The sequence below is a fragment of the Oncorhynchus tshawytscha genome, linkage group LG26 (assembly GCF_018296145.1).
Source record: "Oncorhynchus tshawytscha isolate Ot180627B linkage group LG26, Otsh_v2.0, whole genome shotgun sequence".
NCBI lineage: Eukaryota > Metazoa > Chordata > Actinopteri > Salmoniformes > Salmonidae > Oncorhynchus > Oncorhynchus tshawytscha.
In genome coordinates, this window is record NC_056454.1 from 42,164,710 (window position 1) to 42,191,960 (window position 27,251).

The window sequence follows — 27,251 nt, forward strand, 5'->3', positions numbered from 1 at the left end:
AAGTCCACTGTGTACAGCTCACCCTGCACTAACACAAATAACATGAGAATATCTACTTCTGCTAAGCTTCCCAGTAGAGCTAAGAAAACAAGCAAGCATCCCAGAAAAGTGGTCAAAATATCCCACGTTAACATATGTAGGTTAACCTCTTGAAGCTAGGGGGCACTATTTTTATGTTTGGGAAAATAACGTTCCCAAAGTAAACTGCCTATTTCTCATTACCAGATGCTAGAATATGCATATAATTGACATATTAGAATAGAAAACACTAAAGTTTCCAAAACTGTAAAAATATTGTCTGTGGGTATAACAGAACTGATATTGCAGGCGAAAGCCTGAGGACAATCCAATCAGGAAGAGCCTCTTATTTTGAAACGTCTGTGTTCCTATGCGTGCCTGTCCTCCATTTAAAGGGATATCAAACAGATTCCTTTTTCTATCACTTCCTCAAGGTGTCAACAGTCTTTATACATAGTTTCAGGCTTTTATTTTGAAAAATGAGCAAGAAAGATAACATCGAGTCATTGTATGGCCGGGTGCCAGCAGCGTTTTGCTTTGCGCAACAGAGTTTGGGCAGCCATTGCCTTTCTCTCTCCTACTGAAAGACAGTTGCGGTTGATATATTATCGATTATATATTTTAAAAACAACCTGAGGATTGATTATAAAAAAACATTTGACATGTTTCTGTGGACATTACGGATACTATTTGGAATGTCTGTATTGTCGAGACAGCTCTTTCCTGTGGATTTCTGAACATACCGTGCCAAACAAACGTAGGTATTTTGGATATAAAAATAATCTTGATGGAACAAAAGGTACATTTATTGTGTAACTGGGAGTCTCGTGAGTGAAAACATCCGAAGATCAAAAGGTAAACGATTAATTTGATTGCTTTTCTGATTTTCGTGACCAAGCTACTTGATGCTAGGTGTTCATAATGTTTTGTATCGATAAACTTACGAACGCTTGGATTGCTTTCGCTGTAAAGCACATTTTCAAAATCTGACACGACAGGTGGATTAACAAAAGGCTAAGCTGTGTTTTGCAATATTGCACTTCTGATTTCATGAATATAAATATTTTTTAGTAATATTATTTGAATGTGGCGCTATGCAATTCAGCAGTTGTTGATGACAATTATCTCGCTAAAGGGATGGATAGCATCAAGAAGATAAACTATAGTGTTTTGGCCACTCAGTTAGGACATCTACTTTGTGCAAAGACTAAGTTGACTGTGTCTTTAAACAGCTTGGAAAATTCCAGAAAATTATGTCATGGCTTTAGAAGCTTCTGATAGGCTAATTGATATAATTTGAGTCAATTGGAGGTGCACCTGTGGATGTATTTCAAGGCCTACCTTCAAACTCAGTTCCTCTCTGCTTGACATCAACGGAAAATCAAAAGAAATCAGCCAAGACCTCAAAAGAAATGATACACCTCCACAAGTCTGGTTCATCCTTGGGAGCAATTTTCAAACGCCTGAAGGTACCACGTTCATCTGTACAAACAATAGTATGCAAGTATAAACACCATGGGACCACGCAGTGGTCATAACACTCAGGAAGGAGACGAGTTCGGTCTCCTAGAGATGAACGTACTTTGGTGAGAAAAGTGCAAATCAATCCTAGAACAACAGCAAAGGACCTTGTGAAGATGCTGGAGGAAACGGGTACAAAAGTATCTATATCCACAGTAAAACAAGTCCTATATCGACATAACCTGAAAGGCCGCTCAGCAAGGAAGAAGCCACTGCTCCAAAACCGCCATAAAAAAGCCAAACTACGGTTTGCAACTGCACATGGGGACAAAGATGGTACTTTTTGGAGAAATGTCCTCTGGTCTGATGAAACAAAAGTAGAACTGTTTGGCCATAATGGCCATCGTTATGTTTGGAGGACAAAGGGGGAGGCTTGCAAGCCGAAGAAAACCATCCCAACCGTGAACCACGGGGGTGGCAGCATCATGTTGTGGGGATGCTTTACTGCAGGATGGACTGGTGCACTTCATAAAATAGATGGCATTATGAGGCAGGAAAATTATGTGGATATATTCAAACAACATCTCAAGACATCAGTCAGGAAGTTAAAGCTTGGTCGCAAATGGGTCTTCCAAATGGACAATGACCCCAAGCATACTTCCAAAGTTGTGGCAAAATGGCTTAAGGACAACAAAGTTAAGGTATTGGAGTGGCCATCACAAAGCCCCAGCCTCAATCCCATAGAACATTTGTGGGAAGAACTGAAAAAGTGTGCGCGAGCAAGGAGGCCAACAAACCTGACTCATTTACACCAGCTCTGTCAGGAGGAATGGGCCCAAATTCACCCAAATTATTGTGGGAAGCTTGTGGAAGGCTACCCAAGTTAAACAATTTAAAGGCAATGCTACCAAACACTAATTGAGTGTATGTAAACTTGTGACCCACTGGGAATGTGATGAAATAAATTAAAACTGAAATAAATTATTATTATTCTGACATTTCACATTCTTATAATAAAGTGGTGATCCTAACTGACCTAAGACAGGGAATTTTTACTAGGATTAAATGTCAGGAATTGTGAAAAACTGAGTTTAAATGTATTTGGCTAAGGTGTATCTAAACCTCCGACTTCAACTGTACATGTTTCAAGCAGACCACCATAGTCCCTGTGCCCAAGGAAGCGAAGGTAACCTGCCTAAATCATTACAGACCCGTAGCACTCACGTCGGTAGCCATGAAGTGCTTTGAAACAGGGCTGTAGTGGAGCGGGTCGAGAGTTTCAAGTTCCTTGATGTCCACATCACCAACGAACTATCATGGTCCAAACACACCAAGACAGTCGTGAAGAGGGCACGACAAGATTATTCCCCCTCAGGACACTGAAAAGATTTGGCATGGTTCCTCAGATCCTCAAAAGGTTTTACAGCTGCACCATCGAGAGCATCCTGACCGGTTGCATCACCGCCTGGTATGGCAACTGCTCTGCATCTGACCGTAAGGCGCTACAGAGGGTAGTGTGTACGGCCCAATATATCACTGGGGCCAAGCTTCCTGCCATCCAGGACCGATATAATAGGCAGTGTCAGAGGAAAGCCCATAAAATTGTCAGAGACTCCAGTCACCAAAGTCAAAGACTTTCTCTGCTACCGCACGGCAAGCAGTACCAGAGCCCCAAATCTAGGACCAAAAGGCTCCTTAACAGCTTCTACCCCGCCAAGCCATAAGACTGCTGAACAATTAATCAAACAGCCACCGGACTATTAGTGACCCCACCCTCTCCATTTGTTTTGTACACTGTTGCTACTCACGGTTTATTATCTATGCATAGTCACTTCACCCCCCTACATGTACAAATTACCTCAACTAACCTCTACCCCCGCACACTGACACGATACCAGTACCCCCTGTATATAGCCTCGTTAATGTTGATTTTATTTCATTTTTTAACTTTATTTGCTAAATATTTTTCTTAGCTCTTCTTGAACTGCAATGTTGTATTCAGCGACAAAGTTTGATTTTGATATTTCCACCTTATTCCCATATTTTGCTTTTGCTTGTTTGATGACTCTGCAGAGGTCATCGGTGGACTTCTTGTACTTGTTCCTTTCCTCAGCAGTAGCCTCAGGGTTGTGATCGGCAGCCCTTAGCGCCATCCTCAGTGTTAATCCAGGGCTTTTGATTGGGGAAGCAGAACATCTGCACTGTGGGGACAATGTCGCTGATGCATTTCCTAATGAAGCCAATAACGGAGGTGGTTCGCTCGATGTTATCGGCGGATTCTCAAAACATATTCCAATCAGCGCTAGCAAAGCAGTCCTGTAGCAAAATATCGGAGTCTGGTGAGCTTCTGCTTGTAAACAGTAAGCAGGAGTACAGAGTCATGATCTGATTCGCCAAATGGTGAATGAGGGAGGGCCTTGTATGCATGCCTGTGGGTAGAATAACAGTGGTCTAGGAATGTATCACCCCTAGTCAGAAAGGAGACGTGTTGATGGAAGTTGGGCATCGCGTGTCTTAACGTGGAATTAAAAATCACCGGCAACCAGAAAAACAGCATCCACATACAAGTTTTCCTGCTTGTTTATAGCATGTACAGTTTGTCACGTACCAGCTTGCTGTGTGTGTGTGTGTGTGTGGTGTGTGTGTGTGTGTGTGTGTGTGTAAACTAGTTTGTTAAGTGCCAGCTTAACATACCCAATGAACATATAAGACAACTTTGGATTTCACCCCATCTCCAAATCATTTGGTTTGGACTGTTTAAGTTTTACAGAGTGAACTTCTCCTCTCACTTCGGCCATGCAGCACGCCCAACAAAGGTGATTGCTGTCCTCGTTATAAAATTATCACCTTTTTCCTGTATATCGAAAAATGACCATATAGACATTTATTAAAGCCTGAACCTGAACAATCAAAATAAATCGTATTGTAGGTCCCATTCAGCAGGTAGCCTACAGCAAGATGAGTGTTGTCCCCGGTAACTTCCTATTATTCCTGTAAAACACCATTTTCAATAGTGCATAATTACACAGGCTTTATTAGTGGAGTGACAACCTAATATCGCGCAAGCAATTTTAACATTTGAATGCTGAAGATGCCCGCAGAATAGATGTGCAAGATTAGGAACATGCCGCCTACCTTGCGAAGCTGGGCACATTGTGTAGTTTGTTTAAGGCTACTGATATTCCCTGGGGTTGTTCGGCATGCATAATGACTTGTTTATCAAATGACTGTCAACACAGTTACAGTTCGACACTGAAGGAAAGGACGCATCAGTTGTGACAAAATATGAGGTCTTTTTGGAAGGTAGAAAGTACAAATGTGAGCAAAACATTTGAGTAAATCAGAGGTTCGTAACATTTGAATAGATTTTCTGACAGATGCTACATTTGGATCGTTTTGGGTTCCGCGGACTGATCATAACTTTTTATTTTATTTATTTATTGAACTAGGCAAGTCAGTTAAGAACAAATTCTTATTTACAATGACGGCCTACCCCGGCCAAACCCTATCGGCGCTGGGCCAATTGTGCGCTGCCCTATGGGACTCCCAATCACAGCCGGTTGTCACACAGCCTGGAATCGAACCAGGGTCTGTAGTGATGCCACTAGCACTGATATGCAGTGCCTTAGACCGTTGCGTCACTCGGGAGACAAAAACACTTAAACATGTCAAATCGGGGACCGATGATTTTCAGTGAATCGTTACATGCCTAATGACAAGCATCTCTGAGAATATAAAATAAAAGGACAATCGAAAAGGTGTGGGCCTAATATGCAAATAAAAGTTGTCTAAAAAAAAATCTGTTCAACAAACACATTTCAAATGGTTACAGACAGTTACATGAAAATCTTCCTGTAGAATGAAAGAAGTCATTAGCCTAAATTCTGATTGGGCAGATGGGACCCAGGTTAGTTTAAATACAGGTAGAGTAGGTCTTACCTTATGTAGACAACCCCGCTGTGGGTGATCCTCCGCTGCCAACCTATAGGGACTTCAGCCGGGGGCTTCCCCTCAGAACACAGACCTTCATACTTCTTTGTTCTGTTCATTGTCCACTCCTTAAGTCCGCACAACTACACCCTTGCGATGTGAGATATCACAAGTCTGTCAGAGAGCTCAGACTAGTGTGCATCATCCTGGGGTCTCTCAGGAGTGAACTGACCGAGCAGGATGTGCTACAACAGCTTCGCTGGTTGGAACTGCCAATCCCACCGTTGCCTGCCTCTTCTGGGACAGGTTCACTGTGGAACCAGACCTTTGAGGCCCTTTGTCCCCATCCTGTTTAATGTCGTCATGTTTAAAATCACCATTTTCATCCATGTTTTTGTGAAGAGGCCATGGTAACCCGTGGGAGATCCTGCCGACATTGACATGGGTGACCTTTAGGGAACTTGAAGTAGAGCTGCCCAGGCGACCTCTCTCACAGACCAATTTTTCACTTTCAGTTCACAGAAGCTGATATCGGACAAATCTGGATGGATCTGGTGATCAATGGTGATTAAGTGAGCTCTGGCTGGTACTAACTGCCGCTGGCACCTTAAAACTCCTCATGTTGCAGGTTATGTCAGCGTTACATCATCCCAGAGAGGATAATGGATTAAAGCAGCCACTGTCCCATACATTCCAACCTGTAAAACAAGTAAAAAGTAACACCGTCAAATTTTACGACAAAAAGCTTTTAGATTATATATTTTATAGTCTAAATATATTTAATAGTCTAAATACTCTCAATGAGTAGGAGGAGCTCATTGAGAATAATATTTCTAAATATTTCCCACACAAGACAGGCTTTGCAGAACTTTTACATAACCCAAAATAATGTTAAATCAGTTGTGCACGTTTAAAAATATATAGTTTTTCCTCTAAGAAAGAAATCGCTCTTCAATGTAATTAGGACTAGTTGTAGAAGTCACTAGCGGTAGTTAGCTGTATGTGGAGTGAATGGTCACAAAATCATGATGGGTTGAATGCCATTGTTCCAGGCACTGACGTGACTCTGAATACTGCTAAGGCTTAATGATACCGAGTCGCCACGGCAATGGCCCAGTCGACCTACCTCCCATCCCCCTTTTTAATCAAGCCCTTCTCTGGCCAATACCTTAAGAGATCCGTTGTGGCAATAGGATGGGAATATTCCCCCTGTGTATCCACAGCCATTTCTAGGTGGGTGGATTTGGAGGACAAATATATTAGACTTGATTAGCTATATTTTAATTTTTGTTGTTTAATTTTAACAAAAGTCTTGCATTTTGTCATCTGAATGGTCAAATCTGTCTCCATCTCTTGTGAATTCTCTTGCTGAAATAGTGGGGGTGTAAAGGTGACAGTTGGCCTCCCAGGGGCTGAAACACTCGATAGCCCTGTGTGTCTCCTGGGCTGTGAGGTGCTCGTCTTCACCGCCAGGCCTGTCAGACCGACAACTTATCTGTAACTCTAGGGTGAAATAAAAACAGCAGCACTTTGATATTGCATTACAGAGTGTGAATCACGCTCGCTGTGCATTTTCTGTGACGGATGACTCATCCACACAGCCGAGCGTGTATAGAAAACGCTGGTAATTAAAGCAAGGGTGCCTTCCTTCGCCTAGATACCAATACAAAATGGCTTGGTATTAAATCAGAGCGCACACACACACACACACACACACACACACACACACACACACACGATTGAGAGCAGTGGTAGTGCCACTGTCACAGACACCCTTGGGATATGTCTGAAAGAGGACAAACAGAACAGCAAAGGCCAATATTCAAATCTGATTGTTAGCCTACCATCATCGTGCCATCCTTTATTTTCACAGTTGACTGAAAGCCTGCACACAATGTCAAAAATAATCACAAATATGGACTGTAAAGAACAAAACAAAAATTTGAAGGTGTGTAATTCGAGGCTTTATCGTGTTTTACCCTCCACAGTATGTGTGCCTAAAAGCCAGGCACATTTGTAGAGCATGATAGGCTACTAGACCCACGTGATAAATCAGACATAAAACACTGCATGGCTCGCCACTGTTCCACCACCGCTCCATAGCTTGGAGGGAAACAGAGCGAGTTGAAAAATAGGCCAGGCTCTCTTGGATGCAAGGTAGCTGTCGCAAAAGGGGGGACGGGGGACTTCAGTGTTAGATTCAACAGCTTCAAATATTTTGGCAGTGTGGAGTTCCAGGAACACAGTATCTCTACTTGTGATATCGTGAACAAACAATCTAACTCCACTCCAGATGAGAAACAAAAAAAAAGAAGATTGACCCATTGTATTAGAACGACATGTAAATGAAGCCTAAGTACCCATACAGCACAATAAAAAATATATTCCCTGGATAATAAAATGGAAATCAGGTACACTGGGCCTTAGTGCTGGGCAATATGGCCAATCATATCACACTATTTTTTTCATTGACGGTATGAAGCTATTTGACGGTTCAAATTCATTCTAAGTGGTTTTAAAAATGGGCTTTCTCCATTCTGATTGCTTTATACTGTTCAAACAAACTACAACCAAAAATAGTAAGACATTGCTGAAAGTGAAGTAGTCTTATTTGTAGAACAACGAAATACTAATTTTGTAGCCTCAAACTTGGGTACTCGATCAATGGTTGCTATTTCTATAGTTATTTGTTCAATTCCAGCCTTCACCTTCCATATTTTCCTTCAATTTCTTAATTTCCTGCACAAATTTGTTATAATTTAAACACTGTCAAGTGCATTTGGTCTTAGTATGCCTCTATACAATAAAGAATATCAGAATATTAATCACCATCATCATCTTTGACCATGTACTTTCGGGTTAATTTGCAGATCTTAATAAAAGGGCAGACGGACGATTTCTGGGGGTCTCTACTCTGAAGTTGTTGACTAGTTGTGCTAGCAGTTCTCAGCTGTAGCAGTTTTGTACTGCCGATAAAAACGGATTATTGCAAGAACTACGGAATCATTTAATTAAACAAAATGATGTTAGAATGTAAAGTAAAACTCCACACCGGAGTGTGTATCAATACCGGTATAGTAAAATGCAGTATACTTTTTAAACATTTTTTATTTTACCTTTATTTAACTAGGCAAGTCAGTTAAGAACAAATTCTTATTTTCAATGACAGCCTAGGAACAGTGGGTTAACTGCCTGTTCAGGGGCAGAACGACAGATTTGTACCATGTCAGCTCAGGGTTTTGAACTTGCAACCTTCTGGTTTCTGGTCCAACGCTCTAACCGCTAGGTAGCATACTAGCGATGTAGCGATTAAAATGTTTAAGACGCAAGTGCATAGATCCGAGGAACCCAAACCGATCCAAATGTAGCATGCATCGGTCAGAACATCGATTCAAACATTATAAAATCACTGATTCACTAAAATGCTTTGCTCAAATTTCTTTCTACCTTCCAAAAAATATCTAATCAATACCTCTTTTGTGATAACTGATGGGTCCTCTCCTTTAGTCTTGAACTAAGCAAGTAACTGTGTTGATAGTCATGGAAGGAGGTGTTTCACTCAAAATCTCACGATTCATGGCCCCATTCATTCACACGGATCAGTCGTCCTGGTCCCTTTGCAGAAAAACAGCCCCAAAGCATGATGTTTCCACCCCCATGCTTCTCAGTAGGTATGGTGTTCTTTGGATGCACCTCAGCATTCTTTGTCGTGTTTGGAGGACGAGTTCAGTTTTTACCAAAAAGTTATATTTTGGTTTCATCTGACCATATGACATTCTCCCAATCTTCTTCTGGATCATGCAAATGCTCTCTAGCAAACTTCAGACGGGCCTGGACATGTACTGGCTTAAGCAGGGGGACACATCTGGCACTGCAGGATTTGAGTCCCTGGCGGCGTAGTGTGTTACTGGTGGTAGGCTTTGTTACTTTGGTCCCAGCTCTCAGCAGGTCATTCACTAGGTCCCCCCGTGTGGTTCTGGGATTTTTGCTCGCCGTTCTTGTGATCGTTTTGAACCCACGGGGTGAGATCTTGCGTGGAGCCCCAGATCGAGGGAGATTATCAGTGGTCTTTTATGTCTTCCATTTCCTAATAATTGCTCCCACAGTTGATTTCTTCAAACCAAGCTGCTTACCTATTGCAGATTCAGTCTTCCCAGCCTGGTGCGGTTCTACAATTTTGTTTCTGGTGTCCTTTGACAGCTCTTTGGTCTTGGCCATAGTGGAGTTTAGAGTGTGACTGTTTGAGGTTGTGGACAGGTGTCTTTTATACTGATAAGTTCAAACAGGTGCTATTAATACAGGTAACGAGTGGAGGACAGAGGAGCCTCTTAAAGAAGAAGTTACAGGTCTGTGAGAGCCAGAAATTTTGCTTGTTTGTAGGTGACCAAATAGTTATTTTCCACCATAATTTGCAAATAAATTCATTAAAAATCTTCATCTTTTTAAGTGGGAGAACTTGCACAATTGGTGGCTGACTAAATACTTTTTTGCCCCACTGTATGTAATTTGCTAGATTATTGTTATCCATGCACTAGAAAATGGTGTTTTACAGGAATAAACGAAAGCTAATCTGGCTATAGACCTACCTTCTAAATGGGGCTTACATTAGATTCTATTTTGATTGTTCAGGTTCACCATCAGCAACTTTCCACATTTTGTAACGTTACAGCCTTATTCTAAAACATATTAATATTTTTTGCACTCAGCAAGCTACACACAATACCCCATAATGACAAATTGAAAACAGGCTTTTAGAAATGTATTTAAAAAAAAATTAAAAACTGAAATACCTCATCTACATAAGTATTCAGACCATTTGTTATAAGACTAAATTGTGTTCAAGTGCATCCTGTTTGCATTGATCATCGTTGAAATGTTTGTACAACTTGGGAGTCCACCTGTGGTAAATTAAGTTGATTGGACATGATTTGGAAAGGCACACACCTGTCTATATAAGGTCCCACAGTTGACAGTGCACGTCAGAGCAAAAACAAAGCCATGAGATCGGAGGAATTTCCCGTAGAGTTCCGAGACAGGATTGTGTTGAGGCACAGAAATGCAGTATTGAAGGGTCCCCAGGAACATCATTATTCAATAATTCTTAAATGGAAGAAGTTTGGAACCACCAATACTACTCTTTCTAGAGCTGGCCGATCGGCCAAACTGAGCAATCAAGGGAGAAATGCCTTGGTAAGGAAGGTGACCAAGAACCAGATGGGCACTCTGACAGAGCTCCAGAGTTCCTCTGTGGTGCTGTGAGAAGCTACCAGAAGGACAATCATCTCTGCAGCACTGCACCAATCAGGCCTTTACGGTAGAGTGGCCAGACGGAAGCCCGGTGGTGGCAGCATCATGCTGTGTGGATGATTTTCAGCGACAGGGACTGAGGGTCTAGTCAGGATTGAGGGAAAGGTGAACAGAGAAAAGTACAGAGATCCTTAGTGAAGAACATTCTGGACCTCAGACTGGGGCGTAGGTTCACCTTCCAACAGGACAACAACCCTAAGCACACAGCCAAGACAACGCACGCAGGAGTGGCTTCGGGACAAGTCTCTGAATGTCCTTGAGTGGACCAGCCAGAGCCCAGACGTGAACCTGGTTGAACATCTCTGGCGATACCTGAAAATAGCTGTGCAGCAACGCTCCCCATCCAACCTGACAGAGTTTGAGAGGATCTGCAGAGAGGAATGGGAGGAACCCCCCAAATACAGCTGTGCCAAGCTTGTAGTGTCATACCCAAGAAGACTCAAGGCCTTAATCGCTGCCAAAGGTGCTTCAACAAAATACTGGGTAAAGGGTCTGAATACTTATGTAAAATGTGATATTTACATTTTTTTTTTTTACTTCTTATAAATTTGCAAAAATGTACAAAGACCTGTTTTTGCTTTGTAATTATGGGGTATTGTGTGTAGATGAAATAGTTTTTTTCCCCCTCAATAAATTTTAGAATAAGGCTGTAATGTAAAAATGGGGAAAAAGTCAAGGGGGCTGAATACTTTCCCGAATACACTGTATATTCATTGGCTATCTAATAGTGGTAGTGAGGTGGTAGATGCCTAGTCTCACTTACGACTCAGCTCAGGTTAGGGCTGGGCGATAGTCTAAAAATGATCACGCCCCCCAAAAAAAACATTGGCGATTCACGATATACAGCATATCGCAATGTTTGAATGCTGCTGCCACAGTTCTAAAACAAAAACAACTTTCTCCCTTGAGGTTAACAGTGTAGACTAGTATAACTTCTTTCCCCGCTGTCGGTGGTCTTGAAGGCCTTCCTTTCTCATACCTAATCACACACAAACTAAAATGTCCAGTAACGTATAAGGCTGTCGGATGAATTTATCCAGCGTGACACCGCACTGGAATTCAACCGCATGTTTTCATAAGCAGTTGTCATTTGAGCTTATCATTGTAAACACTGGAGCAGATTTCTGATTCTGCCCAATAGGGCTGGGCTGTATATTGTGCATCTCACAAAATGGACAAAAAAAATAGGTGAAACTTTGGATCTGTGTTTATTCTATAGTACTCTTGGGGGAGTAAACAAAAAAAGCAGACTTAAATAAACAAATAAAAAGCGTTATGGATGTTACATGAAATGGACAAGCTTTTTGGGGAGACTGAACATATTAGCAAAAGTCTGAGTCTTACGTCAATACATAGGATTGCCATTTCAAAGGCTTGGCTGAACACAAAAACAATCATTTTTAAAAGATAGTAATTTCCATTATTAATTTAGAAAGTAAAAACAACTCACGGATGTTACATCCTCCATTACAAACGTTACAGAGTCTGAAATAGACATCCACATCTTAAAAACTCCAATGTTGACACAGTCCTAAAATGTTTTGTGTGTTAGCAGTCAAGAAATTGGACATTCAAGAAGCAAAGTGTCACCGGTCAGTCCTTACATTGATATGAAACAGCAGAGCCCTCGTTTCATCAGTATCCATGTTATCTACACTGAGTGTACAAAACATTAGGAACACCTCTTTCCATGACAGACTAAAAGCAAGTGAATCCAGGTGAAAGCTATGATCCCTTATTGATGTCACTTGTTAAATCCACTTCAAATCAGTGTAAATGAAGTGGAAGAGAAAAGGTTAAAGAAGGATTTTTAAGCCTTGAGACAAATCAGACATGGATTGTGTATGCGTGCCATTCAGAGGGTGGACATCCAGCCAACTTCACACAACTGTGGGAAGATTGAGTCAACATGGGCCAGCATCTCTGTGGAACAATTGACACCTTGTAGAGTCCATGCCCCAATGAATTGAGGCTGTTATGAGGGCAAAAGGGAGTGCAACTCAATATTTGGAAGATGTTCCTAATGTTTCGTGCACTCAGTGTATAGTTCCAGTGGGTATTAGATAGAACGTTGCAGCCGTGCCCGTGGGGAAAACAACTTGTAGTTACCTAGGTTACCCCATCAGCTCACAGCAAAAACGTGACCTTTTTCAAAATGCAATATTCTTGTTGTCTGCCTGTTTTAGTCAATTACAAAATGACATTCAATAAAGAGGTGTGTGTATACACACACACACACACACACACACACACACTGCTCAAAAAAATAAAGGGAACACTTAAACAACACAATGTAACTCCAAGTCAATCACACTTCTGTGAAATCAAACTGTCCACTTAGGAAGCAACACTGATTGACAATACATTTCACATGCTGTTGTGCAAATGGAATAGACAACAGGTGGAAATTATAGGCAATTAGCAAGACACCCCCAATAAAGGAGTTGTTCTGCAGGTGGTGACCACAGACCACTTCTCAGTTCCTATGCTTCCTGGCTGATGTTTTGGTCACTTTTGAATGCTGGCGGTGCCTTCACTCTAGTGGTAGCATGAGACGGAGTCTACAACCTACACAAGTGGCTCAGGTAGTGCAGCTCATCCAGGATGGCACATCAATGCGAGCTGTGGCAAGAAGGTTTGCTGTGTCTGTCAGCGTAGTGTCCAGAGCATGGAGGCGCTACCAGGAGACAGGCCAGTACATCAGGAGACGTGGAGGAGGCCGTAGGAGGGCAACAACCCAGCAGCAGGACTGCTACCTCCGCCTTTGTGCAAGGAGGAGCAGAAGGAGCACTGCCAGAGCCCTGCAAAATGACCTCCAGCAGGCCACAAATGTGCATGTATCTGCTCAAACGGTCAGAAACAGACTCCATGAGGGTGGTATGAGGGCCCGACGTGTTCCTCCTAACGCAAGACAATGCTAGACCTCATGTGGCTGGAGTGTGTCACCAGTTCCTGCAAGAGGAAGGCATTGATGCTATGGACTGGCCTGCCCGTTGCCCAGACCTGAATCCAATTGAGCACATCTGGGACATCATGTCTCGCTCCATCCACCAACGCCATGTTGCACCACAGACTGTCCAGAAGTTGGCGGATGCTTTAGTCCAGGTCTGGGAGGAGATCCCTCAGGAGACCATCCGCCACCTCATCAGGAGCATGCCCAGGCGTTGTAGAGAGGTCATACAGGTACGTGGAGGCCACACACACTACTGAGCCTCATTTTGACTTGTTTTAAGGACATTACATCAAAGTTGGATCAGCCTGTAGTGTGGTTTTCCACTTTAATTTTGAGTGTGACTCCAAATCCAGACCTCCATGGGTGGATAAATTTGATTTCCATTGATATTTTGTGTGTGATTTTGTTGTCAGCACCTTCAACTATGTAAAGAAAAAAGTATTTAATAAGAATATTTAATTCATTCAGATCTAGGATGTGTTATTTTAGTGATCCCTTTATTTTTTTGAGAAAAAGTAGAAGTAGGCAAGTCCGTTAATAAGAACAAATTCTTATTTACAATGACAGCCTAGGAACAGCGGGTTAACTGCCTTGTTCAGGGGCAGAACGACTGATTTTTACCCTGTCAGCTCGGGGATTCAATCTAGCAACCTTTCGGTTACTGGTCCAATACTCTAACCATTAGGAAATGTAAAACACGGCAATGTTGAAAAGTAATCATTAGACTGCTCCCGAGCGTTCTCACTACTTTAAAAAAACGGAATATTGTAGGGCTTCCCTCATGCCCCTTTTCAAGACAGTGTTAGAAGCCACATGAGTGAGTGCTAGCTACCAGCCGGAACATCTAGCAATGACCAACAAAACTAACAAACGGAATATCAAATCAAATCAAATTGTATTTGTCACATACACATGGTTAGCAGATGTTAATGCGAGTGTAGCGAAATGCTTGTGCTTCTAGTTCCGACAATGCAGTAATAATCCAACAAGTAATCTAACTAACAATTCAAAAAAAAAAAACTACTGTCTTATACACAGTGTAAGGGGATAAAGAATATGTACATAAAGATATATGAATGAGTGATGGTACAGAGCAGCTTAGGCAAGATACCGTAGATGGTATCGAGTACAGTATATACATATGAGATGACTATGTAAACAAAGTGGCATAGTTAAAGTGGCTAGTGATACATGTATTACATAAGGATGCAGTAGATGATATAGAGTATAGAGTACAGTATATACATATGAGATGAATAATGTAGGGTTTTTAAACATTATATTAGGTAGCATTGTTTAAAGTGGCTAGTGATATATTTTACATCATTTCCCATCAATTCCCATTATTAAAGCTACAAGTTGTGAGTGGGAGTGACAATGGGACTATACTAAAGTTAAATGTCTTACCTGTGTAACCCATTTTGACACCGGGTCCCAACATTTTCAACACCAAATAGCCTGAAGTCACAGGGCTGTTCTCGCAGGCCCTATTGAAGCAATAAGGCACGAAGGGGTGCGTCGTGCATGGATACAGCCCTTAGCCGTGGTATATTGACTATATACCACAAACCCCTGAGATGCCTTATTGCTATTATAAACTGGCTACCAACTTATTTAGAGCAGTAAAAATATATGTTTTGTCATACCTGTGGTATATACCACGGCTGTCAGCCAATCAGCATTCAGTGCTCGAACTAGAGGTCGACCAATTAATCGGTATGGCCGATTAATTAGGGCCGATTTCAAGTTTTCATAACAATCGGAAATCGGTTATACCTTTAACTAGGCAAGTCAGTTAAGAACACATTCTTACTTTCAATGACGGCCTAGGAACGGTGGGTTAACTGCCTCATTCAGGGGCAGAACGACAGATTTTTACCTTGTCCGCTCGGGGGATTCAATCTTGCAACCTTACAGTTAACTAGTCCGACGCTCTAACCACCTGCCTCTCATTGCACTCCACGAGGAGCCTGCCTGTTACGTGAATGCAGTAAGCCAAGATAAGTTTAATGCTAGCTAGGAACTTATCTTATAAAAAAACAATCAATCAATCATAATCACTAGTTAACTACACATGGTTGATGATATTACTAGTTTATCTAGCGTGTCCTGCGTTGCATATAATCGATGCGGTGCGTATCGTTGCTCCAATGTGTACCTAACCATAAACATCAATGCCTTTCTTAAAATCAATACACAGAAGTATATATTTTTAAACCTGAATATTTAGCTAAAATAAATCCAGGTTAGCAGGCAATAATTAACCAGGTGAAATTGTGTCACTTCTCTTTCGTTCATTGCACGCAGAGTCAGTGTATATGCAATAGTTTGGGCCACCTAATTTGCCAGAATTTTACGTAATTATGACATAACATTGAAGGTTGTGCAATGTAACAGGAATATTTAGACTTATGGATGCCACCCGTTAGATAAAATACAGAACGGTTCCGTATTTCACTGAAAGAATAAAAGTATTGTTTTCGAGATGATAGTTTCCGGATTCGGCCATATTAATGACCTAAGGCTCGTATTTCTGTGTGTTACCATGTTATAACTAAGTCTATGATTTGATATTGCAGTCTGACTGGCTAGCTAGTTAGCGGGGTGCGCGCTAATAGCGTTTAAAACGTCACCCGCTCTGAGACTTGGAGTGGTTGTTCCCCTTGCTCTGCAAGGGCCGCGGCTTATGTGGAGCGATGGGTGGCTGTTGTTGTTGTGTTCCTGGTTCGAGCCCAAGTAGGAGCAAGGAGTGAGATGGAAGCTATACTGTTACACTGGCAATACTACAGTGCCTATAAGAATATCCAATAGTCAAAGGTATATGAAATACAAATAGTAGAGAGAGAAATAGTCCTATAATTCCTATAATAATTACAACCTAAAACCTCTTACATGGGACTATTGAAGTCTCATGTTAAAAGGAACCACCAGCTTTCATATGTTCTCATGTTCTGAGCAAGGAACTTAAACGTTAGCTTTCTTACATGGCACATATTGCACTTTTACTTTCTACTTCAACACTGTTTTTGCATTATTTAAACCAAATAGAACAGGTTTCATTATTTATTTGAGGCTAAATTGATTTTATTGATGTATAATATTAAGTATTGTTGTAATTGTCATTATTACAAATAAAAAATTAAAAAATAAAAATCGTCCGATTAATCAGTATTGGCTTTTTTTGGGTCTGCCAATAATCGGTATCGGCGTTGAAAAATCATAATCGCTCGACCTCTAGCTCGTACCACCGATTTTATAATTCCCTACATTTTTTTATGCTCCTATAAGAGAGCATTACGGACCGTAGGTTAGGCTTTTTTGACCGTTACAGGTAGACTGAACAACACAGCAGCTTTTTGGCATGTTTTACTATTTCTGTATAAAAACTATATATAATTCGAATTCGACAAAAGTTGTCTCTTTTACAATGAGGGTCAATGGGAAAACGTTCCCCCCCAGTTTGTGGGTGTGGTCGAGGACAACTCATTATTATGTAAATATCAACTCAGAGTATAGAAGAACATGGAGTGAGCACCTCTCCCTCCTTGCGTCTCAGCCATGAAGGATTCTCCCATCAATTTAATTGATTGTCCTGCGATGTTCTATAATTGGATAGGACTCCACATCCATAAATATGAGATTTATGAAACACGGGAAGTAATGAGTGGTCCGGCGGGATGTAAACTCAGCAAAAAAAAGAAATGTCCTCTCACTGTCAACTGTGTTTATTTTCGCAAACTTAACATGTGTAAATATTTGTATCAACATAACAAGAGTCAACAACTGAGAAAATAAAAGTTCCACAGACATGTGACTAACAAATGTCCGTCCTGTCTCCCTGTAGCTCTGTCTTAGGCGTCTCACAGTACGGACATTGCAATTTATTGCCCTGGCCACATCTGCAGTCCTCATGCCTCCTTGTAGCATGCCTAAGGCACGTTCACGCAAATTTAGCAGGGACCCTGGGCATTTTTCTTTTGGTGTTTTTCAGAGTCAGTAGAAAGGACTCTTTAGTGTCCCAAGTTTTCATAACTGTGACCTTAATTGCCTACCGTCTGTAAGCTGCTAGTGTCTTAACGACCGTTCCACAGGTGCATGTTAATGAATTGTTTATGGTTCATTGAACTGGCATGAGAAACAGTATTTAAACCCTTTACAATAAAGATCTGTGAAGTTATTTGGATTTTTTTAAATTATCTTTGAAAGAGAGGGTTCTGAAAAAGGGACGTTTCTTTTTTTGCTAAGTTTATTATTGTGCTATGACAGCTCAAACCGACACCCATATAGTGGACTTCTAGTAAATAGACCGACCCCATACATTCATTATTTGTCTTATTTCAGTATTCCATTAATGCGCAGTAGTTTATAAAGAATGGCCAGACCGTCTAGCCGACCTACCAAAACTCCTTGCTAACCTAACGCAGTAGGCATAGAAAGATGAGATCCCACTTCGGTATATTTTTCTTACGACTCATCATAGGCTACTAGAACGTAAACACATTCTAAGGGTTCTGATTGGTCAAAGAAACCGATGGGTTGGACCAGAGACAAAAGGGTTGGGCCAAAGTGGCGTTTACTAAATGAATCATTGGATTTGATACTCTGATTGGTTAGAGACGATCCAATCGCTGATGACCTTGTTTTGTACAACACCCCAGACGCTGCGTTTTAACGTTCAGAAACGTCAATAATAATAATCATCGCATCAAGGTTTTCGAAAACATATGCTGATATGCCCCTTATCTTTCATATCAGCTAGAAATAATCTTTCAAATAAAAAATGATGCACTCACTGCAGCAGTTCTGCACAGATCCACAAGCTGTGTGTGTGCCTTCAGTTGAAGAACTACACTTCCTCCCCAGTTACCTTTACATGCTGACCACACTGCCCGCATTGCAAAATAAACGTATTATTCAATAACTTCATCTGAACTGCTCGGCTACGAGCTTCTGCATAACCATCAAGCATTTTAGATGCTTGCACTGCAAGTCCCACCTCTCCCATCTCATTGTTTTACTTCTTTTTTTTTTTTAAACTAGGTATGTCAGTTAAGCACAAATTCTTATTTACAATGACAGCCTAGGAACAGTGGGTTAACTGCCTTATTCAGGGGCAGAACGGCAGATTTTTACCTTGTCAGCTCGGGGATTTGATCTAGCAGCCTTTCGGTTACTGGCCCAATGCTCTATCCACTAAGCTACCTGCATATAACCATGTGAGTGATTGAAGGGTGAAGCTGGGCCACACTTCAGTCCATTTGTTGGTGGTAATGCACCTTAAAGTTGGTTGCCAACTGCCATATAAAATCCACAGAATAAGAAGAATGAACAAGGAGAAAAATGAACTAGGATTCCCCTTTTTATCTGTGGAGTAATTGTCAGAGTAGAGCGCAAACGATTTTGTATGACTCAACATGGGGTCAAAAGTCTATAAAGATCCAGCTAATCCAGTCGGTTTTGATATTTTAACATGGATGTCATGAAAGCTTTTGGTACGGATAGACAAAATCAACACGGGCATGATGGCGCACACAGACGCATGCGGGGAGCAGGTTTGGTCAGCATGTTACACACAGGTGTTCAGAGCAGGCTATATAGCCAATTAGCACAGGTGGCCGCTATGTCTTCCCTTGTGGGGACATTAAGCTTCTGTTTTTTTATTATTATTTTTGGCTGATATCAAAGATATGTTCCTTATGTTTCCAAAAACGGGTGCAAGCGTCACTCTCTTAACAAAACTCCCCTGGTCAGAAAATACTATTGTCAATAGGCGCTAAAGCAGTTCGCTTTCATGAATGGGGGAGCAACAGACCAGACACTAATATATAACATTACTTACAACAGAAATGGAAAGGAAAACCACAGGAAACAAATAATGGATCACGTGATGCAACATGGTCATTTTTTTTGTCCTTACCTTTGTCACCCCCTTGAAAATAAGGTTTTGACAGTGGAGCAATACTCTATTCTCTCTCACAAATTAATATCTACTAAGATGTCATTCTCTGTCCTATGGGATGTTTGCTGGTGGCCTATGCAGAGGGTCTGATTAACATTGCAAACAGACCAGATGCCGAACAGGCATCTAAACCGATGCGAACATCTGCAAAAACTAATATTCTGGTATTAGGCATTATAGTACAAAAAATAATACTGCTACGGATTGCCATCACTATCCACTATATAGGATGGAAACAATTAGGCCAGGTGCATTATTACTGTGCCATAGCCGCACTCCTCTGAATACGGCAGAAGTAGTTAACGTTACATATTGATGACATTATGTCGTGTGCGCGTGAGGTAGACAGCACGCGCACTATTTTGAAAACCATGCACGTTGTCGGGTGCTGATTTGACTGGCAAAATAATCTGCGTAGATCACTAACTGTTAGGGTAAATAACTTTCTTGGTAACTAGAAAGTATGTAAATTGCAGCTGATAATTGGCCTCTAGGGATAGCATGCTATCTAGCTGGCTACCTAGCCTTACTTAAGCTTCCTACTGGTGGCCAGTTACGCGTACGAGCCTGCTGCTATTGACGATGCCATAACAAACACAGCAAGAGCAATTTCGCAGCCAAGCGACACGGATGGTGAAGATAGCTACAACAGTAGTCCTGTATGATAAAATAATATATAATTTTATTTTACACAGAATGTGTTGTTACTAGTCGCTAGCTAGCTATTTAGCTAGCCAGCTAGAGTTGCCTATAAATGTTTTCTTAAATGTGTAAACTAATATAGCACTCTTACCTTTATAGCTTCCCATTTCAGAAGACAAAAAACACGACACGGAGAATTTAGTTCAATAACAACATGAACCGAAGCCCTTCTTTGCAGAAATGTCAGTCGAGCCAGGGCCAAAATTGAGACAGACACCAGGCAGAGGTCTGTTGCTGAGAGGCTTGAGAGTCAGAAATAAGGTTTAGCATATCCAAAATACCATGCCCTCCAATTCAACAGTTCACATTTTGCTTTTCAGGATTATATGTAGAGAAATGTAAAAATAAAAAAGAAGAAGAGGTTCAGGTTGGCTTTTCCTTTGAAAAATCTACATTAAAGCGCTCCCACGTACAAGTGCCACTGCTAGATTTCTCTCGAGCTTGTTGGGAATAGAAAGATGGGAGAGATGGATTGCGCATGCGCCACAGCTGGAGCCTGGAAAATCTGTCCCAGCATGCAACAGAATGTAAAAAGAACGCAAGGTTTAGAAAGGGAGACATGTTGAAACATTCTAGTATCTTCAAAATTATTGTGGTGGATGCATGCCATAATGCAGGCATATTCTGATTATTTTATGTGTTTATAGTGCACTACTGACGGACATTCTTCATAATGCATCCATTGAATGTATTTAATTTGAAGGATTTCCCCCACAACTTTCATAGATAGTGTAAATAATGTGTATACATTTGGATTTTTGTCATCTAGCAGATTTACAGTTAATAAATGCATTCATCTTAAAGGTCGACTTTGCGCACAAAAAACGGTCCAACTCCGCCCCTTTCTCATTTTTCGAACATAAATGGAGTGTGCCTTTCTTTGGTGGTTGTCGGTGTGTCATTCTGGTCATGCGTGCCTTGGCAAATTCGTTAACTGAACAAGCCACTTTAGCCAGCCAGTAATGTTGCTTTAAGACAAATGGGAACTAAAGAAAAAACGAGGTCAAATCATGTTGTCAGTGATATTCAGACCGGAAAGTCGGAGCTCTAGAAAGATTGTCGACTTGGAATTCGGAGTTGGAGGACCTTTCAAAACGATTTTTCCCAGTCTGAGCTATTTTGATTCTTTTCCGGAGTTCCGAGTTTTCTTGAACCCACTGAAATCGGAGATTTACGAGTTCCGAGTTGTTTTGAACGCGGCATAACTCACCCAGAATGTGTTTTGACGGAAGTTATAGAAAAAGGCAAAAAATAGCACTTCTGTAGCCAAATGTCTTTTTCATAAATGTTTGTTTTTAAGCATTAAATTACCTGGTATGATGGTGCATTGATCAGTTAGTTATACAGTTTTTAAAAAGTCAACCTTTAAGATAGCGAGGTGATAAAACCACATATCATAGTTATAGTAAGTACATTGTGCCTCAATAAAGAAGTTAATGCTAGTAGGTAAAGAAAAGTGCACACGTTGTATTTATTTACTATACATACATATTAAGTGTATCAAGCCCCAGCATGTTCAATTCACTGTTGGGGCCTTGCTGCAGCATCAGGATCATGCCTCCATCCCATAGTGTGAGAAAGGGAATCTGAGATGCAATGGGCTTTGCTGCCACCTAGTGAACAGATGGAACTCTCCAACTCCCTGTTGTGCTGAAATCCACAGTAAGACATCTTGCTCCCAGACAAGTTAAACAACTTCTTTGCTCGCGTTGAGGATAATACAGTGCCACTGACACAGCCGCTACCAAAGCCTGTGGGCTCTCCTTCACCATGGGCAACATGAGTAAAACATTTAAACTTGCAAGGTCCTCGCAAGTCTGCCGGCCCAGACGGCATCCCTGGCTGCGTCCTAAGAGCATGCGCAGACCAGCTGGCTGGTGTGTTTACGGACATATTCAATCAATCCCTATCCCAGTCTGCTGTGCCCACATGCTTCAAGAGGGCCACCATTGTTCCTGTTCCCAAAAAGCTAAGATAACTGAACTAAATGACTATCGCCCAGTAGCACTCACTTCTGTCATCATGAAGTGCTTTGAGAGACTAGTCAAAGATCATATCACCTCAACCCTACCTGATACCCTAGATCCACTCCAATTTGCTTACCGCCCCAATAGATCCACAGACGACGCAATCGCCATCACACAGCCCAATCCCATCTGGACAAGAGGAATACTTATGTAAGAATGCTGTTCATTGACTATAGCTCAGCATTTAACACCATAGTGCCCTCCAAACTCGTCATTAAGCTCGAGACTTTGGGTCTCGACCCCGCCCTGTGCAACTGGGTCCTGGATTTTCTGACGGGCCGCCCCCAGATGGTGAGGGTAGAAAACATCTCCACCCGCTGATCCTCAACACTGGGGCCCCACAAAGGTGCGTTCTCAGCCCTCTCCTGTACTCCCTGTTCACCCATGACTGCGTGGCCATGCACACCCCATGCACAACTCATTCATCAAGTTTGCAGATGACACTACAGTAGTAGGCTTGATTACCAACAATGACGAGATGGCCTACAGGGAGGTTGTGAGGGCCCTCGGAGTGTGGTGTCAGGAAAATAACCTCTCACTCAACGTCAACAAAACTAAGGAGATGACCGTGGACTTCAGGAAACAGCAGAGGGTGCATCCCCCCCATCCACATCGACGGGACAGTAGTGGAAAAGGTGGAAAGTTAAGTTCTTCAGCATACACATTACGGCCAAACTGAAATGGTCCAAACACACAGACAGAGTGGTGAAGAAGGCACAACAGCGCCTCTTTAACCTCGGAGGCTGAAGAAATTTGTCTTGTCACCTAAAACACTCAAAAAGCTCATCAAGGACAACAACTAACCGAGCCACTGCCTGTTCACCCCGCTATCATCCAGAAGGTAAGGTCAGGACAGGTGCATCAAAGCTGGGACCGAGAGACTGAAAAACAGCATCTATCTCAAGGCCATCGGACTGGTAAACAGCCATCACTTACAAAGAGTGGCTGCTGCAAACTTAGACTCAAATCTCTGGCCACTCCAATACATTTAATAAAAGGTATCACGAGTCACTTTAAATAACTGCACCTTAATAATGTCAACATATCCTACATTACTCATCTCATATGTACATTACTCATCTCATATGTACAGTTGAAGTTGGAAGTTTACATACACCTTAGCCAAATACATTTGAACTCAGTTTCACAATTCCTGACATTTTAACCCTAGTAAAAAAATCCCTGTTTTAGGTCAGTTAGGATCACCACTTTATTTTAAGAATGTGAAATGTAAGAATAATAGTAGAGTCAATGATTTATTTCAGATTTGATTTCTTTCATCACCTTCCCAGTGGGTCTGAAGTTTACATATACTCAATTAGCATTTGGTAGCATTGCCTTTAAATTGTTTAACTTTGGTCAAACGTTTCAGGTAGCCTTCCACAAGCTTCCCACAATAAGTTGGGTGAATGAGTCAGTGTAACTGGTGTAACTGAGTCAGGTTTGTAGGCCTCCTTGCTCGCACACACTTTTTCAGTTCTGCCCACACATTTTCTAAAGGGTTGAGGTCAGGGCTTTGTGATGGCCACTCCAATACCTTAACTTTGTTGTCCTTAAGCCATTTTGCCACAACTTTGGAAGTATGCTTGGGGTCATTGTTCATTTGGAAGACCCATTTGCGACTAAGCTTTAACTTCCTGACTGATGTCTTGAGATCAAATCAAATGTATTTATATAGCCCTTCGTACATCAGCTGATATCTCAAAGTGCTGTACAGAAACCCAGCCTTAAACCCCAAACAGCAAGCAATGCAGGTGTAGAAGCACGGTGGCTAGGAAAAACTCCCTAGAAAGGCCAAAACCTAGGAAGAAACCTAGAGAGGAACCAGGCTATGTGGGGTGGCCATTCCTCTTCTGGCTGTGCCGGGTGGAGATTATAACAGAACATGGCCAAGATGTTCAAATGTTCATAAATGACCAGCATGGTCGTATAATAATAAGGCAGAACAGTTGAAACTGGAGCAGCAGCACGGTCAGGTGGACTGGGGACAGCAAGGAGTCATCATGTCAGGTAGTCCTGGGGCATGGTCCTAGGGCTCAGGTCAGTTGAAACTGGAGCAGCAGCACGGTCAGGTGGACTGGGGACAGCAAGTAGTCATCATGTCAGGTAGTCCTGTGGCATGGTCCTACGGCTCAGGTCCTCTGAGAGAAAGGGAGAATTAGAGAGAGCATATGTGGGGTGGCCAGTCCTCTTCTGGCTATGCCGGGTGGAGATTATAACAGAACATGGACAAGATGTTCAAATGTTCATAAATGACCAGCATGGTCGAATAATAATAAGGCAGAACAGTTGAAACTGGAGCAGCAGCACGGCCAGGTGGACTGGGGACAGCAAGGAGTCATCATGTCAGGTAGTCCTGGGGCATGGTCCTAGGGCTCAGGTCCTCCGAGAGAGAGAGAGAAAGAGAGAATTAGAGAACGCACACTTAGATTCAAGACAGGACACCGAATAGGACAGGAGAGGTACTCCAGATATAACAAACTGACCCTAGCCCCCCGACACATAAACTACTGCAGCATAAGTACTGGAGGCTGAGACAGGAGGGGTCAGGAGACACTGTGGCCCCATCCGAGGACACCCCTGGACAGGGCCAAACAGGAAGGATATAACCCCACCCACTTTGCCAAACCACAGCCCCCACACCACTAGAGGGATATCTTCAACCACCAACTTACCATCCTGAGACAAGGCTGAGTATAGCCCACAAAGATCTCCGCCATGGCACAACCCAAGGGGGGGCGCCAACCCAGACAGGATGACCACATCAGTGAATCAACCCACTCAGGTGACGCACCCCTTCCAGGGACGGCATGAGAGAGCCCCAGTAAGCCAGTGACTCAGCCCCTGTAATAGGGTTAGAGGCAGAGAATCCCAGTGGAAAGAGGGGAACCGGCCAGGCAGAGACAGCAAGGGCGGTTCGTTGCTCCAGAGCCTTTCCGTTCACCTTCCCACTCCTGGGCCAGACTACACTCAATCATACGACCCACTGAAGAGATGAGTCTTCAGTAAAGACTTAAAGGTTGAGACCGAGTTTGCGTCTCTGATATGGGTAGGCAGACCGTTCCATAAAAATGGAGCTCTATAGGAGAAAGCCCTGCCTCCAGCTGTTTGCTTAGAAATTCTAGGGACAATTAGGAGGCCTGCGTCTTGTGACCGTAGCGTACGTGTAGGTATGTACGGCAGGACCAAATCAGAGAGATAGGTAGGAGCAAGCCCATGTAATGCTTTGTAGGTTAGCAGTAAAACCTTGAAATCAGCCCTTGCTTTGACAGGAAGCAGGTGTAGAGAGGCTAGCACTGGAGTAATATGATCAATTTTTTTGGTTCTAGTCAGGATTCTAGCAGCCGTATTTAGCACCAACTGAAGTTTATTTAGTGCTTTATCCGGGTAGCTGGAAAGTAGAGCATTGCAGTAGTCTAACCTAGAAGTGACAAAAGCATGGATTAATTTTTCTACATCATTTTTGGACAGAAAGTTTCTGATTTTTGCAATGTTACGTAGATGGAAAAAAGCTGTCCTTGAAATGGTCTTGATATGTTCTTCAAAAGAGAGATCAGGGTCCAGAGTAACGCCGAGGTCCTTCACAGTTTTATTTGAGACGACTGTACAACCATTAAGATTAATTGTCAGATTCAACAGAAGATCTCTTTGTTTCTTGGGACCTAGAACAAGCATCTCTGTTTTGTCCGAGTTTAAAAGTAGAAAGTTTGCAGCCATCCACTTCCTTATGTCTGATACACAGGCTTCTAGCGAGGGCAATTTTGGGGCTTCACCATGTTTCATTGAAATGTACAGCTGTGTGTCATCCGCATAGCAGTGAAAGATGATGTTGCTTCAATATATCCACATAATATTCCTGCCTCATGATGCCATCTATTTTGTGAAGTGCACCAGTCTCTCCTGCAGCAAAGCACCCCCACAACATGATGCTGCCACCCCCGTACCACACGGTTGGGATGGTGTTCTTCAGCTTGCAAGCCTCCCCTTTTTTCCACCAAACATAATGATGGTCATTATGGCCAAACAGTTCTATTTTTGTTTCATCAGACCAGAGGACATTTCTCCAAAATGTACAATCTTTGTCCCCATGTGCAGTTGCATACCGTAGTCTGGCTTTTATTTGGTGGTTTTGGAGCAGTGGCTTCTTCCTTGCTGAGTAGGATTTCGATGTAGGATTTGTTTTACTGTGGATATAGATAATTTTGTACCTGTTTCCTCCAGCATCTTCACAAGGTCCTATGTTGTTGTTCTGGGATTGATTTGTACTTCTCACCAAAGTACGTTCATCTCTTGGAGACAGGACGCGTCTCCTTCCTGAGAGGTATGACGGCTGCGTGGTCCCATGGTGTTTAAACTTGCGTACTATTGTTTGTACAGATGAACATGGGTGTTTGGAAATTGCTCCCAAGGATGAACCAGAATTGTGGAGGTCTACCATTTTTTTTCTGAGGTCTTGGCTGATTTATTTTGATTTTCCTATGATGTCAAGCAAAGAGGCACTGAGTTTGAAGGTAGGCCTTGAAATACATCCACAGGTACACCTCCAATTGACTCAAATTATGTAAATTAGCCTGTCAGAAGCTTTTAAAGCCATGACATCATTTTCTGGAACTTTTCAAGCTGTTAAAGGCACAGTCAACTTAGTGTATGTAAATTTCTGACCCACTGAAATTGTGATATAATGAATTAAGTGAAATAATCTGTCTGTAAACAATTGTTGGGAAATTACTTGTGTCATGCACAAAGTAGATGTCCTAACCGACTTGCCAGAACTATAGTTTGTTAACAAGAAATTTGTGGAGTGGTTGAAAAATGAGTTTTAATGACTCCAACCTAAGTGTATGTAAACTTCCGACTTCAACTGTAAATAGTGTATTCTATACCATCCACTGCA

At 42.1% G+C, this 27,251-nt stretch overlaps 1 protein-coding gene across 4 annotated transcripts in view; it reads right to left on the reverse strand.

Moving 5' to 3' along the window:
- LOC112225622 (methyl-CpG-binding domain protein 5) overlaps positions 1-20,776 on the reverse strand; it is a 43,903-nt gene extending 23,127 nt beyond the window's left edge. For all 4 annotated transcript variants that reach the window (XR_002949618.2, XR_002949617.2, XM_024389732.2 and 1 more), the window contains exons 1-2: positions 20,422-20,776; positions 5,419-6,107 (exon numbers count right to left, since the gene is read on the reverse strand). Coding sequence is in view for 2 of the 4 variants with exons in the window: in XM_024389732.2 (XP_024245500.1) it covers positions 5,419-5,528 (110 nt within the window). In the remaining 2 variants the exon portion in view is untranslated. The remainder of the gene's footprint in view (positions 1-5,418; positions 6,108-20,421) is intronic.
- Between the last annotated feature and the right edge of the window lie 6,475 nt (positions 20,777-27,251).